The sequence below is a fragment of the Terrapene carolina genome, unplaced genomic scaffold (genome assembly GCF_002925995.2).
Source record: "Terrapene carolina triunguis isolate 2854851 unplaced genomic scaffold, T_m_triunguis-2.0 Scaffold93, whole genome shotgun sequence".
NCBI classification, from domain to species: domain Eukaryota; kingdom Metazoa; phylum Chordata; order Testudines; family Emydidae; genus Terrapene; species Terrapene triunguis.
This window is the reverse complement of record NW_020664444.1, coordinates 12,065,238-12,084,898: the sequence shown is the minus strand read 5'-3', so window position 1 is coordinate 12,084,898 and position 19,661 is coordinate 12,065,238. Positions and strand designations below refer to the sequence as shown.

General features: G+C 49.5%; 1 protein-coding gene across 1 annotated transcript in view; it reads right to left on the bottom strand.

Moving 5' to 3' along the window:
* Positions 1 to 19,661, bottom strand: part of INTS1 (integrator complex subunit 1) — a 36,751-nt gene that overhangs the window by 13,407 nt on the left and 3,683 nt on the right. Inside the window, exons 5-30 of the mRNA XM_026650709.2 lie at positions 19,192 to 19,329; positions 17,913 to 18,072; positions 17,323 to 17,428; positions 16,807 to 16,993; positions 16,514 to 16,659; positions 16,060 to 16,201; positions 15,502 to 15,678; positions 14,924 to 15,032; positions 14,133 to 14,253; positions 13,205 to 13,282; positions 12,494 to 12,648; positions 11,139 to 11,235; positions 10,354 to 10,445; positions 9,913 to 9,973; positions 9,294 to 9,491; positions 8,829 to 8,958; positions 8,336 to 8,515; positions 8,098 to 8,247; positions 6,986 to 7,165; positions 6,672 to 6,776; positions 5,426 to 5,593; positions 5,184 to 5,295; positions 3,075 to 3,233; positions 1,379 to 1,525; positions 879 to 977; positions 310 to 434 (exon numbers count right to left, since the gene is read on the bottom strand). Of these exons, the coding sequence (XP_026506494.1) occupies positions 310 to 434; positions 879 to 977; positions 1,379 to 1,525; positions 3,075 to 3,233; positions 5,184 to 5,295; positions 5,426 to 5,593; positions 6,672 to 6,776; positions 6,986 to 7,165; positions 8,098 to 8,247; positions 8,336 to 8,515; positions 8,829 to 8,958; positions 9,294 to 9,491; positions 9,913 to 9,973; positions 10,354 to 10,445; positions 11,139 to 11,235; positions 12,494 to 12,648; positions 13,205 to 13,282; positions 14,133 to 14,253; positions 14,924 to 15,032; positions 15,502 to 15,678; positions 16,060 to 16,201; positions 16,514 to 16,659; positions 16,807 to 16,993; positions 17,323 to 17,428; positions 17,913 to 18,072; positions 19,192 to 19,329 (3,522 nt within the window). The remainder of the gene's footprint in view (positions 1 to 309; positions 435 to 878; positions 978 to 1,378; positions 1,526 to 3,074; positions 3,234 to 5,183; positions 5,296 to 5,425; positions 5,594 to 6,671; positions 6,777 to 6,985; positions 7,166 to 8,097; positions 8,248 to 8,335; positions 8,516 to 8,828; positions 8,959 to 9,293; positions 9,492 to 9,912; positions 9,974 to 10,353; positions 10,446 to 11,138; positions 11,236 to 12,493; positions 12,649 to 13,204; positions 13,283 to 14,132; positions 14,254 to 14,923; positions 15,033 to 15,501; positions 15,679 to 16,059; positions 16,202 to 16,513; positions 16,660 to 16,806; positions 16,994 to 17,322; positions 17,429 to 17,912; positions 18,073 to 19,191; positions 19,330 to 19,661) is intronic.

Genomic DNA, 19,661 nt, shown 5'->3' with positions numbered 1-19,661 from the left:
ACACAGCAGTTAGGTGACTTGCCCACAAAACTACTAGTGGAAGAACTAGGTCTCAACCTCATGCTCTAACCAGAAGATCTTTCCATCAGTAATTCCATTATCTTTAAAACAGCATGGCCCCCACCACCAAAGACTTATAACTCCCTTCCCCCAAGCACTGTGAAAGCAAGTGGTCAGAGTTCATTAAACCAGGCTTAGAATGTAGGTGTTGGGTCTGGAAAAGGCACTGCAGCTGTTGGGCCCAGGGATACAGAAGGGGAGCAGCTGCAGACAAACCTATTCTCTAAATAACAGATGCAGTAGCAATACCTGAAGAAACATGCCCGCCAGGTCATCCTCAGGACCTAGGACCCGGATCTGAGCCAAGGCTCGGATCCTGCTCTGTCCTTGTGGGGTCTCAGGACTAGTTTTGGGCTTTGGAGTGTCAGCACTGTCTGCAGAGAGATTAAAGGAACACTGTTATAGGCAAGTGTTACCAATTGGGGCCCAAATGAAGAGATTTGTCCCAGTTTTACAGACCCCAAACCAGTAGAAAGGTAAACAGCAGCCTTTTCTCCTTAGAGCAAACATGAGGAGCTAAACAACATGGAGAAAAATCCAAGGGTAGAATTTGTTGTAATAAAATCCTCCAGAGAAACCAGAATTCCTCTCCTAGCCCAGGAGTGGAGATAAGGAAGTTCTAGCTGGGGCTGGTGTCCATTAGTGGAGCAGTTTGTAGGAAGGGGACTGATCTCCTCTTTCAGCCTGGGAGCAGCCTGAAGGACAACAAAGCAACCCACACTTTGGAAAGACAGACTGGGTCTGGGTCTGACACAGGCTGAGGTGGAGGATTGGTCAGTTCTTTGTTGTGAGAGTGATTAGTGTATGTTGTGCAATACCTCGACGTGTTGGCAGGGAGGTGGTGAGCAGGGAGTGGAAGGTCTGCCCCCCCGTAGCTCCTCTCTCATGCTGAACCTCTACGAGATGAGCCATGTAATCTGAAAAAGAACAAAATATGAAGCTAGATACAAGATGCTGCCCTGTGGACAGCTCCCATTCTGCAGGGAATTTACACACCCCTCTGCATTCCCAGTAAGCAGAGAAACCCCAGCAAGAACAAACCCTGTTTCCAAGATAACCAGAAATCACTCCCAAACAATCCCCAATCTCTCATGAGCCAAGCTAGAAAATGCTACACCCTTGAGAAACACATTCCAAGCCTACTCAGACAGGTCCCCATGGACAGCAATGGCTGCTAAGGTGGCCTTGACAGAGGTCAGGCTGAGCTATCTTGGATCCTACAAGGAAGCTGCAAAATGATTCAAGCTAACAAAGGAGGTTTTAAACAGCAGGTCTACAAAGAGACAGATTCCTAGACAGCCTAATCTTAAGATCTTACTCTTGTCCATGATGTTCTGCTCCAGCGTCTGTGGGTCGTGGGACACTGCCTGATCCAGGTACTGCAGGAGTTTACTCATACTGGAGACTGGGATCCCAAAGGACTGAACAAAGAGAAGCAGTTGCTGCGGTTCCAGATCCTGCAATGCTGAAACACACACATGGCCAATCAGAATCCTCAGGTTTCTGAGTCACTCACATATAGGACGACATGTTCGTTCTCAGGTCCATGGGGTTTTGGACACGCCACCAGTGACACCTTTACTAACAGGGCTGCACAGGACCTCAAGCCAACACTGACAGCTGCTTATGGGTTTCTCTTTGCCCTATACAGACTCTGCACATATTTTCCTTCTTATTGCATTCTCCAGTTAATTCACTCCAGGGTTAATTTGATCCTCCATTTAATTTGATCAAAACCTCAGGAACTAAATCATTTGTATTAAAAATAACTGCCACCCTCTCTGTTGATGGCCGCAGGCAGGAATTATTGAATAATTCTATCACTGGTGAGAGAGACCTGTCATTTAATTAGTAAGGAAGGGACAAAACCTCTGAAAGCAAAGCACAGACGGCAACGAAGAGCCACCTGATGCAGCTATCCATTATATTATTCAGGCACTGCTACTGACATTGTAAGCGTTATCATGTGCTATGCAAGCTGTGATATGCACTCGCCCGAGTGGTCAGAGGTATGTTTTCAGCAGCTTAATTCAGTCAAAGGACTAGAAATGGATTTGGTTTAAGTAAAAGGAAGGTCCTCTAATTCCACATCCCTTGCCCCCTTTAAAATAAATGGTAGGGCTCAATAGTCAAGCTGGCAGTACAATCCTAAGACTTTAGAGGCCAAACAGTTCCCCGGCCTGGTGCAAATGCCTTGACCACAGTCAGTGCAAGACAGGCCTGGACAGAGCTCAGAGGTAAGCAGAAAGAACAGCCTGCATTGTGCCAGGGCCCTTGATGACGGAGTGGAGAGCTGCCTAGAGAAGGCTCCCCCCATACCCCTCGATTGATTGCTGCTGTTTATTCACCTTCCACTTGGATTGAATTGCAGGAGCCTGACGCTAGTTGGCCCCAGTCCTTAAATGCTTTATACTAATCTCCAGGTACCAGTGCACCCCTCCCCCGGAAGAGAAAGAGATTGTAGGTAGACAACACAGACTAGCATATAAGGGGTAAGTGAAGAGTTTACACCAGTGGTTCTCAACCTATTTACCATTGTGGGCCACATATGCAGTTCTCTCTGTGTTATGTGGGCTGCATCCACACAATATATATACTACCTGTACGGCCCTGAGGATATCACATGGGCCGCCGCTGTGTGATGATTGGGCCCCCCGTGGCCTGAGAACCACTGGTCTACACACATGTCCCCACTTGGACTGGCCCAAAGTCCATAAGTCTCTGTTGGAGGGCAGTGGAAGCCCTTTAGCAAACAGCCTAGTGAACAAAGGCAAGAGGCCTGTGCTTGGAGCCTCTCTGCTGAAAAGAAAAATTCAAATATCCTAACAACAGACACACCCCTCTATCCCTCCACTCATCTCTTGGGCCCCCAACAGAGGTATCTACAGCACCTATGGGATGAAGACTGCTGAGCTCTCAAAGGAGCTGGGCTAATTTTTCAATGCAGCATTTCCAAATCTTTCATTGGCTTTGGCAACCCAACCCCCAGCACGTATCCCTTGGGCCCCACTCACCTGCATCCACTAGGCGAGGGACCTCCGAGCGGATCATGCGCAGCTTCAGCCAGTCAGGAAGCAGCAGGGCCTCCTCTGAAGTGTCAACAAGAAAGGCAGTGGGGAGGGGCTTCTTCTCTGGGAACCAAATGTCCAGCAAGGCGCAAAAGTCACCTTCCCCTGAATAGCAGAACAGTTACAAAAGTTATTCCACATGCATATTATACTTGCTGATATACCCCACCCTTCTCAGCATAAACCAGGTCACTTCCTTGCTGAGAGGCCACAAACAACCATTCTGTTTCAGCAACGAAAGACAAGCTTAAATTTGGTAAGGGGAATGTAAGCCATATGCCAAACGGCCTGGCTCTCACGCTACACTGGGGAAGAGAGTTCCCATCAGTATCTTTAAAATTGGATGCTGCCAATAAAAACAATGTTCAAACATAACCCGCTGAACTGAACAATGGATTTGAAATGTGCCCAACAGCTCCTAGGATATTTTGTGTTACTTGCTGAGCAGAGACAAGGTGCTTAAATCAAATAGAGAAAAAAGTAACATACATTTCTTTGTAATCTTAACGGGCTCGCAACATGTCCAGAAAAACATGTATTTGTAAGCCCTGCACTCCCTGCCCCGTAAATCTCCTCTGGTTGCTGCTCTGAATTGTCATCTAGTCTAGTATTTAGAATGCAAGCTCTTTGGGGGAGATACCTCGCAAACAAGGCATGTATCTTGTACACTGCTGGGCACTCCAGTTATAACAAAGAGCAACAGAGAAGAATACAGACATTCCTGGCCCCAAAAGGGCTTACAGGCAAAGAGACAGGAATGGAGAAAGGTGGGACACACTGGGATTTGAGCCCGGACAATTTTCAAAGGCCCAAAGGGAGAGCTAGTCAATGGGCACCTCCCTCCCTCTTTGAAACTTCCCACAGCATTTGGAGTGGCTAAAAGAACCCATATGGGAGGAAGAGAGGACAACAAATAGATCATCATGGCTGGCAGAGTGGAGGGGAAGTGGAAAAAAACAAGAAGAGAGGCAAACTATAAAATCATGAGTGGTATAGAGAAAGTAAACAAGGAAGTGTTATTTACTCCTTCTCATAATACAAGAACAAGGGGCCACCAAATGAAATTAATAGGTAGCAGGTTTAAAACAAACACAAGGAAGTATTTTTGCACGCAGTCCACTGTCAACCTCTGGAACTCCTTGCCAGAGGTTGTTGTGAAGGCCAATACTATAACAGAGTTCAAAAGGGAGCTAGATAGATTCATGGAAGATAGGTCCATCAATGGCTATTAGTCAGGATGGGCAGGAATGGTGTCCCTAGCCTCTGTTTGCCAGAAGCTGGGATTGGGTGACAGGGCATGGAACACTTGATGATAACCTGTCTGTTCATTCCCTTTGGGGCACCTGGCATTGGCCACTGTCAGAGACAGGATACTGGGCTTGATGAACCTTTGGTCTGACCCAGTGTGGCTGTTCTTATATTCTTATGTTAAACTCTACATCACACTTCTTAGTCCATGCTCCTTGGTTTCACAGCAAGCAGTGAGCTAGACATGACCGAGAGGCAATGAACCAGGGTTGGATGCAAGTTACTTCCACACATATGCCACATAGCCAGGTATTTGGAGTGTCTAGTAAAGATGTAAAAGCAGTATGCAGAATTTTGAAGAGAGGTGGGTTTTGTTATCGGCTTTGATACAGACAGCTGAGGACTCTGCAGGGGGTACCAATCAATATCAGAGATGCCTCACAAGAAGGCAATTCCTCAAGCATGGGGCACAGGTCACTTGCAGGTTTAAACTAATGTAAATGGTGGATTCTCTGTAACTTGAAGACTTTAAACCATGATTTGAGGATTTCAGTAACTCAGCCACAGGTGAGGGGTCTATTTCAGGAGTGAGTAAGGTTCTGTGGCCTGCAAAGTGTGGGAAGTCACACTAGATGATCACGATGGTTCTGACTTTAAAGTCTACGAGTCAGAGTGTCCTGGCTTCCTGAGCAGTGCAGGGTGAGGACCCAACTGCCTCCTTCTCCAGGATGGAGGAGGCTGGAGGAAGTTACATCCATGACTCAGAGCAGCGATTCATGTGAATCGGTTTCAATGCACATTACTAACCTTGAGGTGGTCCCAGCGTCAGCAGAATGACCATCGCATGGACCACAAGAATGTGCATAGTGGCTGTTTCCCCACTAGTCCAGCGAAGGAACACCTGATCCTGGGACTCAGACTACAGGAGGGGAAAGCAAAATAAGTAACCATGAAAGAAAGCACAGAAATATGAATGCTAGGAGAGCTAGAGAGACGCAGACAGCCGGAGGGAAGAGAAGGACCCAAAGAAGATAGAGGGAGATGCTTACCCAGCTGTACACCTCCTCCCCTTCCTTGCTCTGGCGCATGCGCTTAACGTAGCAAGAGAAGATGGAGAGCAGAGCAACCAGCACTGCCTCTGACTCAGCAGAGTACGAGAGTTTCGAGAAGAGATGAGACATGATGGTGGAGCGTTCCACTATGAGCCTGGCCACGTCCTGCAGGGAGAAGAGACCTGTGAAAATCTTCACACGGGCTCACACTGGCACTCCTGCTTCACTCCCTAGCCCCCTCCAGCTTTGATTGCTGGAAAAGCTATTTGCCCACCGGGCCCTGCCCTGGATCAGTCCACTGTCCATCTTGCCACATAAGGGCCACGAGGATGTTATGGATGGAACTGCAATCTTTGGATAGGTGCGCAACACTGGAGCAGGTGTAGCACAAATCATCTTCCTTCCTTACAACTGACGATGCCCCCTCTGCTATGGCATATCCCAATTTCCATACACCTATAGCACAGGAAGTGTTACCAGGTTTAAGTCAGGTGGAAGATTTGTCATGGTTGTTAGAGGACTCAGCGATCCCATGATGTTTGTTATATTTTAACAACAATCGTAACTTAAGACACCTGAGCACGCTCGTGCACAGAGCCTGGAGACCAGCCCACATGACTCCCAGGAGGCAAAGAACGATTCAATAGATTCTCCATGAGACCCACGCCCCATCACTGGGCCATCACCAAGGCAGAATAGAACCCCCACGAAACACAAGAAAGTGCTGGCAAGGCACCCTTTAAAATCTGTGAACAATGAAAGATGTCAAGTACCCAAGATGACCCAAAGGATATTTTAAAAAATTCAGAACTCCTCTTTGATTACTACAAAATGTGCCCGACTTGTCATGTTGTTATGCCTCACTCCCAATTTCCCAACATTTATCATATACCTAGGTATTAATGGCAAACACTCTCCAGCTGGGTCCAAAAACTGCGCACTCTATCAGGGTGGGGATTATTATTTTTTTTAAAACCAATCCATATTCTCAAATTCACCATCCTTTTGCGGATGGCTACCCACCTCCAAAAGTCATGTGCAGTCTGACTTCCAATGTGAGACACATGAAAGAAACAAGACACCCCCGCGTGTGGCTTGTAAACTCATTAACAGGTGGCTAGTTTGTACAGCAAGCCTCTGGCTCAGTTATAACAGATCTCTAAGTTATGAGCCTGTGGTCGTTACAGTGCAGAGAAGTGTGAGCTACAGTGTTTCCATGTGATCCCTCAATCCCTTCTCTTACCAGAGAGAGGTCATTGTGCTGCCCCTGATCCTCTATGGGGGCGTGCTGGGATAGGTACACCAAATAAGCACTGATGGTCTGAGGATCGGTCTCCATGTGGATGGCCTGGAACGAGAGGTTTTCCGGTTAGTGATCTTTAGACGATAGCAATAAGCAGTAACAAGTTAGGGAACATCCCTTATCCCAATATATACACACATCCATTTGGTTCAGTTTAGCATCAATAGGGCAGAGAACACTCTACCTTCAGAACAGGCCATTCCTATCCCTGCCCCAACTCCCCAATACCTCCAGTTGCTCCTAGTCCACTTTACCTGTTGCAAGGCAATAGATGTAGTTGCCCTAACACTGTCAAACAACGGCAGCCTCGGCAGGTCTCTTAGCAGCCACTGGTATCCCTGCAGGAGTTCAGAGTCACCAGAATCTTCCTCCATAGGGTGCTCTTTTTCCTCTCTATCACGCAATCCCCCTTCCGACAGCACCAAGGACAGACCCTGCAGGGAGACGTACAATGGACAAAGCCCATGTATATAAAGCAACAGCTGGGTCAGCATTTTCATACTGAACCATAAACCAAGAACCCCAAAATGGAAACAGAGCTTCAAATTCCATCCACTAACAACCTGAAGGTGATGTGTATGCATCACAGAAAGAAACATGGACTCTGGGTCACTGGGACTGGCCATTTGTGTTTTAGCAGCAACCAAAAGAACTCTCTACTTAACAGTTACCCCGGGAGAGGTTTCAGACTACTGTACAGCGTCATAACAATCAACATGGAACCCATGCGAGGAGAGCACCTCTCTAGTGTCCTCGTGGTACCATGTATGTTCAGAGAAGTCTGCAGTCAATAGCAGTTTTCCCATTTACACTCTATTGGGAGTACCCCAAGGACAACAACTGATGATTTCCCCAAGAGCCCCAGGATCGGCAGTCTGGATTCTGCACGCATAGGATCTGCACCTTAATCCCAGCTTAAGTGAACATACTCAAAAGAACATAAAAAGAAAAACCAGCTTCCGAACAGAGGTGATGTTTTAACAGCAAAGAGCAACGATCAAGTTGGTACATTTAGGGAAACCTTGAGGTAGGCTACCCAGCAAGGGTGGCCTCCAATATACATTTTACTGTATTGCACCTGGACAATCTGCTCACTTGGAAGGACAGGACTCTGCAGCCCTGCCTGAGCAAAGGTGATAGCAAAGCGCCAGTGTCATTTGTGAGGTCCAGGAAACAGGAGGGAAGAGTTCAAATGGACAAACGAGGATGGAGCAAGGTTCTTGCCTTTAGCTAAAGCAGAAAATGAGGAACAGCAGCCACATTCAAAAGCCCCTCCATGTCCAAGGGCTGTCTGAAGCCATGTAAGTGAGAGACTCTGCCCATCATTCCTGGAAAACCCAAACCAGTTACTGTCTGTTCTTCTTACCTTCATGGCCAGCACTCGGGAGGCCACCTGAGAGGAACTGAGGCGCCGCAGGAAGTAGTCCAGCACCTCACATGTGGTTTGCTCATCAGCTCCGGGGCCCAAGAGCAAGTCCTGCAGGCGCCCAAGCAGCTGCCTCTGCTTCTGCTGTCTCTGGAAAGAGAAGGTATCCGTCCAATGAGATCATATCAGAACCAGGCCACTCAAATACCTGAAGCAACCAACCCAGGAGGCCACTTACCTGGCGTTTCTTGGCACGCTGCTCTTTACTTTCTCCCTCCTCCTCTTCCTCGCCTGAGGCAGATTCATCAGCAGCATCATGCAGCAGGAACTCACAAAGACATTGCACCGGAAGAACATCCAAGGAGCCCTCACTGGACTGAACCAGATCTGCTAGCCATGGCATTGATTGGGACGAGGCCTAGGGAACAGGACAGATACAATGAAGGGCTGGAAAATCCAGGATCTCCTGCACGTTTACCATTGCACTGACTGGCGACGGTCTCCCATTAGTTCTCAAGCAGCAGAAGGCAACCTCCCCTGACCCTCCGGGGGAGAGAAATAAGCCACTTTTCCTTGCATCTGATTCATCTCCTGCTTTCTGCCCCCACAGGTCCCATAAACCCAGGCTTCAGGCCCCTGCATTACTGGGATACCTCCCTGCAGAAGCTCCCATGCTCCCTCCAAGCTACAGAGAGGCCAATTCCAGTCTCCCACATCCTCAGGAAACCCACCTGCCTCTGAATGATGTTGAGTAGAAAGTCTGGGTGGCGGCTGCGGCATAGGAGGTGTCCTAAGCGGAGGGACTGATTTAGGCTTTTCACCTGCTCCAGGACATGTGGCGGAGGTCTGCGTGGGGGGCCCCTGCCAGAGAAACAAGGAGGCTTTACACACAGCTAATCCCACCCTCACAAAGATACAGACATGCACTGACTCAACAGTGCATAAAAGCCACACATGTGACAGAAGGGGTAGGAAGTGGTCCAAATGGAGAGGGCACATCTCATTTGTGCTACACGGGCACCGAATCCTCTCTCACCTCGGCCAGTCACCACTACCCTACCTTCGCCTACCTGAAGGCCTCTGCCTGGGGCTCTCTTCCGCCAAGTGAGATCTTCAGCCTTGTTTCTTCCTGTCTGAGGATGCCACTACAAGGGTGGGAACTCCCTGATTGTACCAGAGTGGAGAAGACTACTCACTGGGGGTCCAGACTGGTGAGCTGGGACAGCAAGAGGCTGCTGCTCTCTGTAATAGTCTGCTTTGTAGATGCAGCAGCCAGATGACCCTCAAATGCAAGAATCTCCTGCTTTTCCCGCTGGGATATTTGGAGCTCACGATTAATCATCTCTGTGCGGGTCTCCTCATCCGTCAGAGTGCAGGGGGGATAGGAGTAATTACTGCGAAGAAGAGGCACAACAATTATTTGACCTTTGGTGCTATAAATTCTGCACTGAGCAAAGAGTCAAAATGCCAGACGGCATTTCTTGGTTCAACCAGACAGCATGAAAATACTAATGGACCTTCTGAATGTGGATGAAAAGCCAGGCCCTTTCCAACAAACCATGTCCCAGGCATCCCTTGCTCTTACAGAGCCTGGCTTCACTGCCCATCAGTGACAGCTGAGGGAGGTGCCCTCGCTCTTTCTAGGCTCAGCCACAGCTGCTGTCCAGCTAGTTTCACTTCCGTAAGCTTTGTGCCAAACCTCATCTCCCCCTACTCCTCAGACAGAGAAAGGAAGAAGCCATCAGGTGCAAACGTGGTTCAGAAATCCTTCTCTTCAGGAGTGGGATGAAACGGAAAGAGCTGAACAACACTCACTTAGTCATGACCATTTCCATGAGCATCTTTAGCGTGGGATACTCCTCCCAGGCAGCCAACCCTGCAACCCAGGAGAAAAGGGCAGTCAGAGGATTAGACACCCAGTCAGGATATTTGCCTAGATGTGTGTGCACGGAGCATACCACACTCCCTCCCCATCCCCCTCAGACTCGTTCCCTCACACACACAAACAGAACAGGGGCACTTACAACTAGTCCCCCTGCTCACACTATGCTCCACCTGATCCAAATTCCTTCTAGACACACCCTCAACCTGCAGAGCTCTGCTTACACAGCGCATATGCATCAGCATGGAGTCATGCAACAACAAAACCTAGCCAGCCTCATGTGCATCTTCAGCTGAGACAGCAGGAGTCAGCAGAGCCCCCTCTTGTGACACACTTCAGCTGCGCTGGTGCTCTGAGAAGTGCTCATAACTCACCAATGTTTTCAGGGTTGAATGCGGCCACCACCAGGAGGAGAGGCCAAGCCTTCCAGTAGAGGGTAGAGATGGCTAGATTTGGAGGCTGATACCTGAAAAAGCCATTGGCAGAACCAAGTTATTTGTATTCAGAGTTGCCTGTTTTAACCAGTGGTTCTCAACTTATCACATATATGTGGCTCACAATGTGTTACCTGGGCAGCAGGGGCCAGGTGGCAGGGAAGCGGCAGCCCGGACCCCGACCCTGGACCCCGTGGGGCTGGCCAGCCAGCAGCCCTGACCCCAGAACCGGCGTAGTGGGCCGGCTGCCCTGACACTGACCCTGCCGGGAGGCGGGGCAACCAGGAACCTGGCGGACCCCTGGTGGGCCTTTAGCACACAGCTGAGCTGGGCCACAGTTATGTGCTAATTGGGCCGCATGAGGCCCGCGGGTTGAGAACAGCTGCACTGGACACATTGCTTCTCTGCTTAGTTTTTCGTTGTTTGCATTCAGCATTGTCAGAGTCCTGCAGATATATCAAGTGAATACCCTTCTCAAGTGAGTGTGCAGAGACCTGGAAGGATCATCCGGAAATACCCACACAGACCAGAGGAAAGTCCCTACCAAGCCCAGTCACTGGGAATCAGCTCCAGGGTACAGATCCCACCCTCTGCTCCCCAGAAATTCCCACTAGATCAAGACATTATTACAAGCTTACTCTAGGGAAGGGTTCCAGTACTCTCAGAAACAAGGTGAGCAGGGGCTAGAACTTTGCAACTAAGAGTTTTTCATCTACAAGCCTTACCCTGGAGGAAGCTGGATGTTCTCCGGATGATGATAAGTACACAGATTTAAGACTGCATCAATCAGTTGGATTCTCTCCACCCTCAGGACCTCTACATCTAAAGTGGGAAGAGAACAAACAAGTTATAGACATGGGTACTTGGCTGATAGTTCTTAAGGAAACATGCTAATAAGCTGTACTGAAAGACTAACCTCAAATGATTCTACTATCACAGGCTTTGGGAACAATCATAATGTTTATGGAGAAATGAGGATCAGGAGCAGCTCTATAATTAAATATATATTGAGTTTTTCAGCTAAAGATGAGTTTTAAGTTCTTTGATTAGGGAAAACTTTTTTCAAACCTAACAAGCACTACACTATTTACTTCTAGGGAACAGGTTTAGAAGAAAATTAGCAGTAAATCCATTCAGTAGTTTAGGAGTTCAGAGACGTGAAAAATGCCCTTTTTCAGTCCAGGTCTGCTGTCTAACCCTTCTGGGCCCCTCTAACTTACAAACAACTATTTCAACACTTGAAATAATGCAGCATTTAGAGCATTAATACCACATTTTCACGGGTGTATCTAACAACAGAGTCTAGTTTTTTCACTTTTTAGACTTGTGTGTTTACTGCTCAATGCCCAGAGTATGCTATGTGCTTTAGAGACATGCTTTAACACCACCCTGAACTCTGCCCCAGACACACTTATAAACAATCAACACATACAGCTCAAATCACATGGTTATATTCGTGTGAGTGACAGCCACACTGACAGAGTTCATAACTACACCTGGTTGGCCAGGTGATTTGTGAAGGAGATCTGTCACAAGTCAATATTGAATATAAGCTGTAAGGCCAAAAGAATACTTTAGTCAATTACCTTAACTCATTTTTTTTAGGGCGTAGAATATTTTTAACTGACTTTTATGCTCTACAGAAGTGTTAAATTACTGACTGTAAAAACATTAGTTTTCTCTGGGTAATAACGATCGCACTACTTAGCCCTTATACAGCCAGTAATTAGCAAATAATAACCCACTGTGCAGGTGTATTTAAGCTCAATTTCGCGGTGGCAGGGAGATGAGTGACTTGCCCAAAGACAGAGAGAGAGCCAGTGGCAGAAAGTTCCTGGCTCCTAGTCGTGTGCTTCAACAACTAGATCAAAACGCTCTTCCCCAGTCTAATGCAGATGGACTTACTAACTGCTCCAACCATTCTGAGGTATATCGGGGGAGCAGTGGTACACATGCACTGGAGACTCTCTCGGAGCCGCGTGGAGGAGGGACAGGAGTGCGACAGGCTACCCGCTCTCAACAGGGCAGGAATTGCTACGTCGCCAAATCATTTTCACGCAGCCCTGCGCAGCATTCCTACCGTCTGCTTGCACAGCCGCCGCCCGCTTCACCAAGTGGTCAGCAAGCTCCATGGCGTCGGCAGGGCCGAGGGGTGACCGTGACAAACCAATGACAAGGATCCGCATGAGCGTGTCTTCAAGGATAGGCACCTCCGAGCAGAGGCGCAGGAAGAAGCTGGGAATGAGAAAGAGAGAGAAGGCCGTGACCCACTGCCCAAAGGAAGGGGAACCTTTCCGGATTGCAGCCTGGGGTTGGGCTCGTATTGCTTGGACATGGAACCAGTGCGAGCAGAGGAGAGCCAGGATAGCCCACGTTAAAGCCAAGGAAAATGCTCGCATCCCCCAGCTTAGTCACATACAAGAACAAGCCCCCTTCCAGAACATGGGTTAGTTTGACCCCTGCAATTGAATTTTACAGACTCAGACAGGCAGGCTTCAGCTCCCCAGCACCACACACAATGCAGGCCCATTCTCCCTGCAGCCACAGCACCGACCAGTGTGGGGATGGGGGGAGGAGGAAGAGGGGCAGGTGAAGACTGGAGAAACCCAATCTTCTGTGAGAACCGACAGGGACAATGAAAACCTCAGCAGAGCAGATGTCTCCAACACAGAGGTATAAAACACCCTTATGGGGAGCTTAGTTAAACACCAGAAACGTCTGATTTCTCCTCTCCTTGCTGCCACAGCTCTGCCCATGGAAACCCAACGGCAAGCGAGGTGCATGCACTTACTTGCGGTCGCTCTCAGGGGGCCAGTTGTCCCATTTGTAGTAGGTCTCTGGCTGCTCTGTGAACAGCACCTTGTGGAGACTGCAGAGAGAAACAATACTAAACTCTTAACTCTCATTGAAACCCAGTGCATCTTTCCCCAGTGTGTGAACTGAGAGCCCTGGAGACTGGAGCGCAATACAATCCACAGAAGAATATACGATACAGGCAGCAGCAGGTGAGCCTCCCCACACTGCTAACATGCCCCAACCCTGACCCGGAAGGACTCCCTCCTCAGGCAAGAGGAAAGTTCTGCCAAGACTAACCAGGGGAACAGCTAGTACCAATTGCAATGGTGATGGGTGGTGCGATATGCCCGCCGTCTTCAGTACTTCCAAGGAGACCCCAATAGCCATCAGGTGAGAACAGATTTCAGTTATTACCGACCTCGGTTGATCTGACTGACCTTTTGGTCCCATTACCAATGCCTCAAACCATCTAATCCCCTGTAGTATACTCTTGCCTCCAACGGCAGAAAGTCTCAGAGACAGAGCTCTATCTGGTCTCCACTCTGTACAAGAACTTCCCTATCTAGGGACCTTTCCCTCCATTATCAGATCAGATCAAAACACAGGTCCAAAGGGGCTGTTTCCTTGACAGCATAATTGGGATGTGAATACTGTGGAAATACTATCTAAAGCCTTTGGCATTAAAGTTTGTACAGAAGTGCATGTGAAATCCCGAAGGGAAAGCAAAGCCATCTCCCTACCGCTAGGGCAGAGCGTTCCTGCTGCTTGGCTGTTGGGAGGGGAGACACTCCAGTTGCTCTCAAGAGCACATGCACTGTCTCTACGTAGCATGTTTAGTAGAGTCAGTGATGTGACTGGGAGGGGTGAGGGGGGTTTCCAGAGCAGGTTTGCTAGGAACAACTCCATTCAACTGAACCTCATACCAGTGCACGTAGTCCTTCGGAGCCAGTTTGCTGATAGATGGAACCACCGTGTGGAGCCACCAGACAGCATCGCGCTGGATGGCGGCAATCTGGTTCTGGAAGGAACGCAGCACCTCCAAGTCTGAAACAGACATACACTCAGGTCAGGAACTCTACACATATTTCACAGCCCCCTGGGAAGGTGGCTGTTATGAACAGCCATCTCACAAGCAGATGACTCCAGGGAGTCAGCAGTGACTAACCTGGAGAGAGGCCCAGCACACTAGACCAGCTAACCATCCACACCCACCGCTACGAACAGCACACACATTTGGTAGCAGAGGGGGCTTTCTGGCACCACCCTTGGGAACTAGAATAAACCCTGGGACATTTTAGCGGAAATGCAAAGCTGAGACAAGGACACACACAGGCAGCAGCTTTCCTATTAGTCCAAATAGTTGACTCTCAGGTATTTTATAATTCTCACAGCTGCTCCACCATACAAAAGCCAGGTTTCTGAACTGTCCCCCACATCCCAACTCAGTCCCCCTTTCCCCCTCCTAGTACAGGTCTCCCAGCCACTGTTTTCTATGGCTATTACAAGCACCTCTGCTCTGAGTGATTCTCAATGTTGACTGTCCATCCAGCTGGTAGATTTATTAAGATGTGGCCCATCACACCCCAACACCACCAGACAGGATTCTAGGGATCCTCTCCGAGACTCAGCCTCACTACTCCCAGCTGCAATGTTCCCCCGATGTTCTCTACCCCACATGTCCGATGTTCAAAGGAATCCAGGTTAGGAGGCTTACTCTTTTTCTCTCCTTTGTCCCATGCAATCCCAGCCTCCTTCACCTGAGCCGTGATGCCGAGCATCATGGAGACAGCCAGCAGGTCAGTTATGTGGATGACAAACCGCTCCTAAAAAAAGATCACTACAGTTGATATCCCAGCTGCATCTGGAGGAGGAGTGCCCATCATCCAAAGGTGCACCCGCTGCCAGAGATGCCTGTAAAATCATGCAGGGTGCAGAGGTAACGCAGGGGTGCCAGTGAGGGAGTATTGGGACAGGAGACAGGCAGGAGGGCTCATAAGTCCAAACAGTGTGGACAGGGAAGAGGGACTGGAACATGGCCACTAAACTGCAAGGAGCAATAGCCAAACCATACAGACAAGGAGGAAAGGGGATGAAGCATGTCCCCCTGAGCAATGTCATGGAGGAAATAAGAAAAGAGAGCAGGTAAGCCACATAGAATAGAAGGGAGAGCAAGAGAGCACTGGATGGAGGCGTCAAGCCATCAGAGAAGGCAGAATGCCACAGAGTCCCTCAGGATACCAGTTGGAGTGCTGGGATGAGAAGCAGGGGTGGTACGGCAAGATGAGGTGGTACCTTGAATTCCATGTCTGTATATTGGGCCTCCTTCCGCTCCTGCATGAGCCCCAAGCAGAAAGCCTGGAAGTTGATCTCATGTTTTGTCTGTTTGATGATCTCTCGCAGCAGCGCCCGCGAGGCCCGCAGATAATCATCCTTATTAGTCAGCAGATCCTGGAACACCATGGCCAGGAACTGAGGCCACAAAAGAGAAGCCCTTTAGCGCCCAACATCCATGGACAGAGACTAGACACACCGAGTCCCTGCTGGCGTTATCGCCACACCGAGGCCTGAATGAATTCACTGGGGAGCTCTAATGGGAGAGTCACAGTTGGGGGGGTTTCTCCTGAAGACGACAGCACCACCGATTACAAAGGCACATACCCAAAGGGTTCGGGAGTCTGACAATGCCCGTGCACATTTGTTTCAGACAAACACTGTACACAGATTTCCAAACCAAAGGAAATACCCGTGCAGTTGGGGAGACTCCATAAAAATAAAGATTGAGTTCAGCCACTCCCCCCCGCAGGTATGTACTGATCACACACACAACACCTGCAAGGCCACAGTCCCTACCTTGGGTGCTAGCTCGGAGCTGTGCTGTAGCACTGTGTAGAGAATCTGCATGTTGTTGGGGTTTCTTGCATTTGAAAGTTCATTGAAAATCACAAACTTGACCATGGTGCCCAGGTTGTCCCTGTGAGCATTCAGCAGCTCCCTGCAAGGGGAATCCAGAGTTAGCAGAGCATCCCATGGACCAGGGATTTCTTACTATTGGGCATACGGTTCTAGTCTCTGAGCTCATGTAACAAAGACAAGAAGGGAAGACACCATGTCCTCCAGCAGAGAGAAAGGACTGTCTGCCAATCAATCACTCGGTGACACTCAGAACTCCACATGCCCTTAAGAGGGGATTCTGAGAGACTGCATTCAACCAGCCCTCCCTTCCAGCTCTTTAAACAGAAGCTGGGCACCTTTGAAAACACTGTACTGCATTCAGACTGTCACACGCTCCCATTAACTTGCTTACCTGACACACAGCATGTAGTGGTTGAGAAGGACTTTGGGTTTGAGACGGATTTTGATCAGGTTGGAAATGACCTCCATGTCCTCAGAGCCATGTGTGTTGCAGTTCATACAGACTGACATTAGCAAGTCCTGGGCTGGTCTGGTCAGCTACACAATAAGACCAGAAAGAGTCAACAACCAACCGCTATCACAGACAAAGTCAGAAATTCCTGATCCTACTGGCCTGGCCTCCAGACACGTTACAGTGCAGTTACAGCCTCGATGGTCAGGAGAAAATGCCTCCAACACTCTTACCTTTGGGTTCTGCAACCACATCTCAAGCCTCTGAACAGCCATCAGCCGGACCTCTTTATAGCCACAAGTAGCTGTCAGCAGTCGAAGGAGGTTCCTGGAGACGTTATCCATTGGCTGGCGCCGGTTGAGCTGGTCCCGTAGCATGTCCAAGACATACTCTTCCACACTCTCTGCGAGGTCTTCATATCTGAGGCACAGTAATCCCATGTTTGCTCACGTCCAAACTCTTCCTTTACCTAGTATCTGCTGAAACACCTCCCACACATAACCAAGCCCTGGAGAGCACAGGCCACTCAACAGCACGGACAACAAACCACTCTGGTCTCCAGGAGTTGGCACAAACCATTCCAATGTCACTGGGCTGTATCTAGGGGAGACTCTCTCTCTAGGGTGTGCCATAGGAGAGCTGGTTGGGGGACGCTATAAGTTTGCGAGAGTGGTTTCTGGATTAGGAGTCTGCACAGAGAGCTGCAATGCCAAAAGGCTCTGTAATTGGGGAGGGAAGGGGCATTGTACCTGGGCATAAGCTGTCCCTCCTGCTCTGGACTCATCTTCTCCTCTGCAATCAGCAGCTCACTCTGGCTGTCTTCCTCCTCTGCCATGGCGGGGTGGGGGCTGCTCCCTACAGATAGACCAACACACAATCATGAATGGATGTAACTCCTCAGCAACATGCCTTCCAAGAGACCCTTCACTACCACTGAGGGATTCTGCTTCACGTAGCTCCCTGCAACAGCCTCCTCCCCAGAAGTCCTCTTTCCAGCGCCCCTGCACTGGTGTTCAGCCACACCTTGTCACTGCTTCCCCCACAATCTTCTAGGTGGACCTTTCAGGGCGTTGCAGTACTTAGAGGAGCACTCAAATCCCATCCATTCCTCCCGAAAAGTGACCTTCTTCCCTGGTGCATCTCTCAAGGGGAGGAGTGGGCACTAGAGAGCAATGAGAGGTGCCCCATCTCACCAAACAGGAGCGTGCTTCCCAAACCGTGTAAGCCCTAACTGGGATCCCCTCTGATGAGCTGTTACTAGACTATCAGGCTAAAAATATCTCTAGGCTCCGATCCTCTTCTCAACCACCTTGGCGCCATTGCCCAGGCACCTCCTTACCTGCACTAAGATCACCTCCACTGCGGCCAACTTCCCCATGTAACAGCATGCTCTTCGGGGGCATCTTTGTACTGAAGGCTGTCTGGATGTTATCCACAAACGTCTTGCAGTGAGGGCTGTCCACCCAGATGCGCTCTCCAAGCGAGTCCTCAATGTAAACCTGCCGGAGAGCAACAAGCAGAGTATAAATGGGAGCAATGCTGACATCTATCCATCTTCGGTACTTACGTGGCCCAGTCACTGAGACACTTGCGCACGTCACAATCTTTCACGTATTTATCCTCCCCACAGCCCTGTAAAGTAGGGCAGGGCTATTATCCCTGTTGCATGATGGGGAACTGAGGCCCAGAGAGACTCGCTCAAGGTCACACAAGGAACTTCTGAGGGGGCAGGGAACTGAATCCAGGTATCCCGAACCCCAGGCTAGTATCCTAACCACTCACTTAAAAATATTTAAGTCAGCTACTGCTGCTGAACTAACAAACCTGGCTCTGTAGCTCTAGCAGCAGAATCTCATGCTTTTAGACCCAGAGATCAAGCCCCACAGATGAACCATCCAGGAACACCACTGCACAAGGATACGCTGCCTCCTGATTGCGCATCTCAGAAGGGAGAATAGGAAGGCTAGTGAGAGGCACAGGAGGCAGCAGCATCTCAGGCCTGGTCTACACTAACCCCCCAAGTCGAACTAAGGTACGCAACTTCAGCTACGTGAATAACGTAGCTGAAGTCGACATACCTTAGTTCGAACTTACCGCGGTTCAGACGCGGTCCACACGCGGCAGGCAGGCTCCCCGTCGACTCCGCGGTACTCCTCTCGCCGAGCTGGAGTACCGCAGTCGACGGCGAGCACTTCCTGGTTCGACTTATCGCGTCCAGTTCAGACGCGATAAGTCGAACCCAGAACTTCGATCCCCAGCCGCCGAACTAGCGGCTGGGTGTAGACCAGCCCTCAGTGTTGAATGAAAACCAAGCTGCAGACCTTCGTTTGAGAAACAGCGACTTCATCTCCCACAATCTTCCAACACAGCCACTGGTCCTGTCGCATATCTGCCCCCACCTCAGACAACGACCTCTTTTTTTCTAATCTCCCCACAGCAATGACCCACTCTCCCCTCTACAGCATCACAGGGTAGCAGCAACAAGGCCTCTGCTCCTCCCCAACGTCACCTTGCCCTCCCCTACATGGTGACAAGCACGATGACGTTGGCCAGCTCCTCTTGCCCCGCCCACCATGGCATCACCCAGTGGGAGCGCTCTCCCCATAGCTACCATGTACCTTGACAAAGATCTCCGGCCAGTTCTCATCCTCCTCGTAAGCCGCCATAAGAAGGTTACAGGCCAAGACGGACACCAGGCTGTTCCCTTTGGCTTTGAAGTTGATGGAGGCATCTCTCCGGAGGAGGCTGCACAGTGCCTGGAAGATGTCAGACAAGAATCAATCCCTCAAAAGATGAAGACAAGGGAACACCTGTGGGTGAGACTACAATGTTCGGTAACACTTGGGAGTTGTATAGTCAAAACCTAAAGAGAACCTTAGGCCACTGCCTCTGTATTAGTCAGTGACTAACACTCCTGCAGTAAACTAAGGGGGGAGGTGCAACACCCTGGCACCCCCTTATTCACCACTGTCCTACAACTAGGCTATGTTTAGTACAAAGTATGCTTTGTTAGGTATCAGTCTAAAAGTCTTGATCTACTAGACAATGTCTCGTTGGATTGTACGTGCTATCACTGTATGTGAAGTTA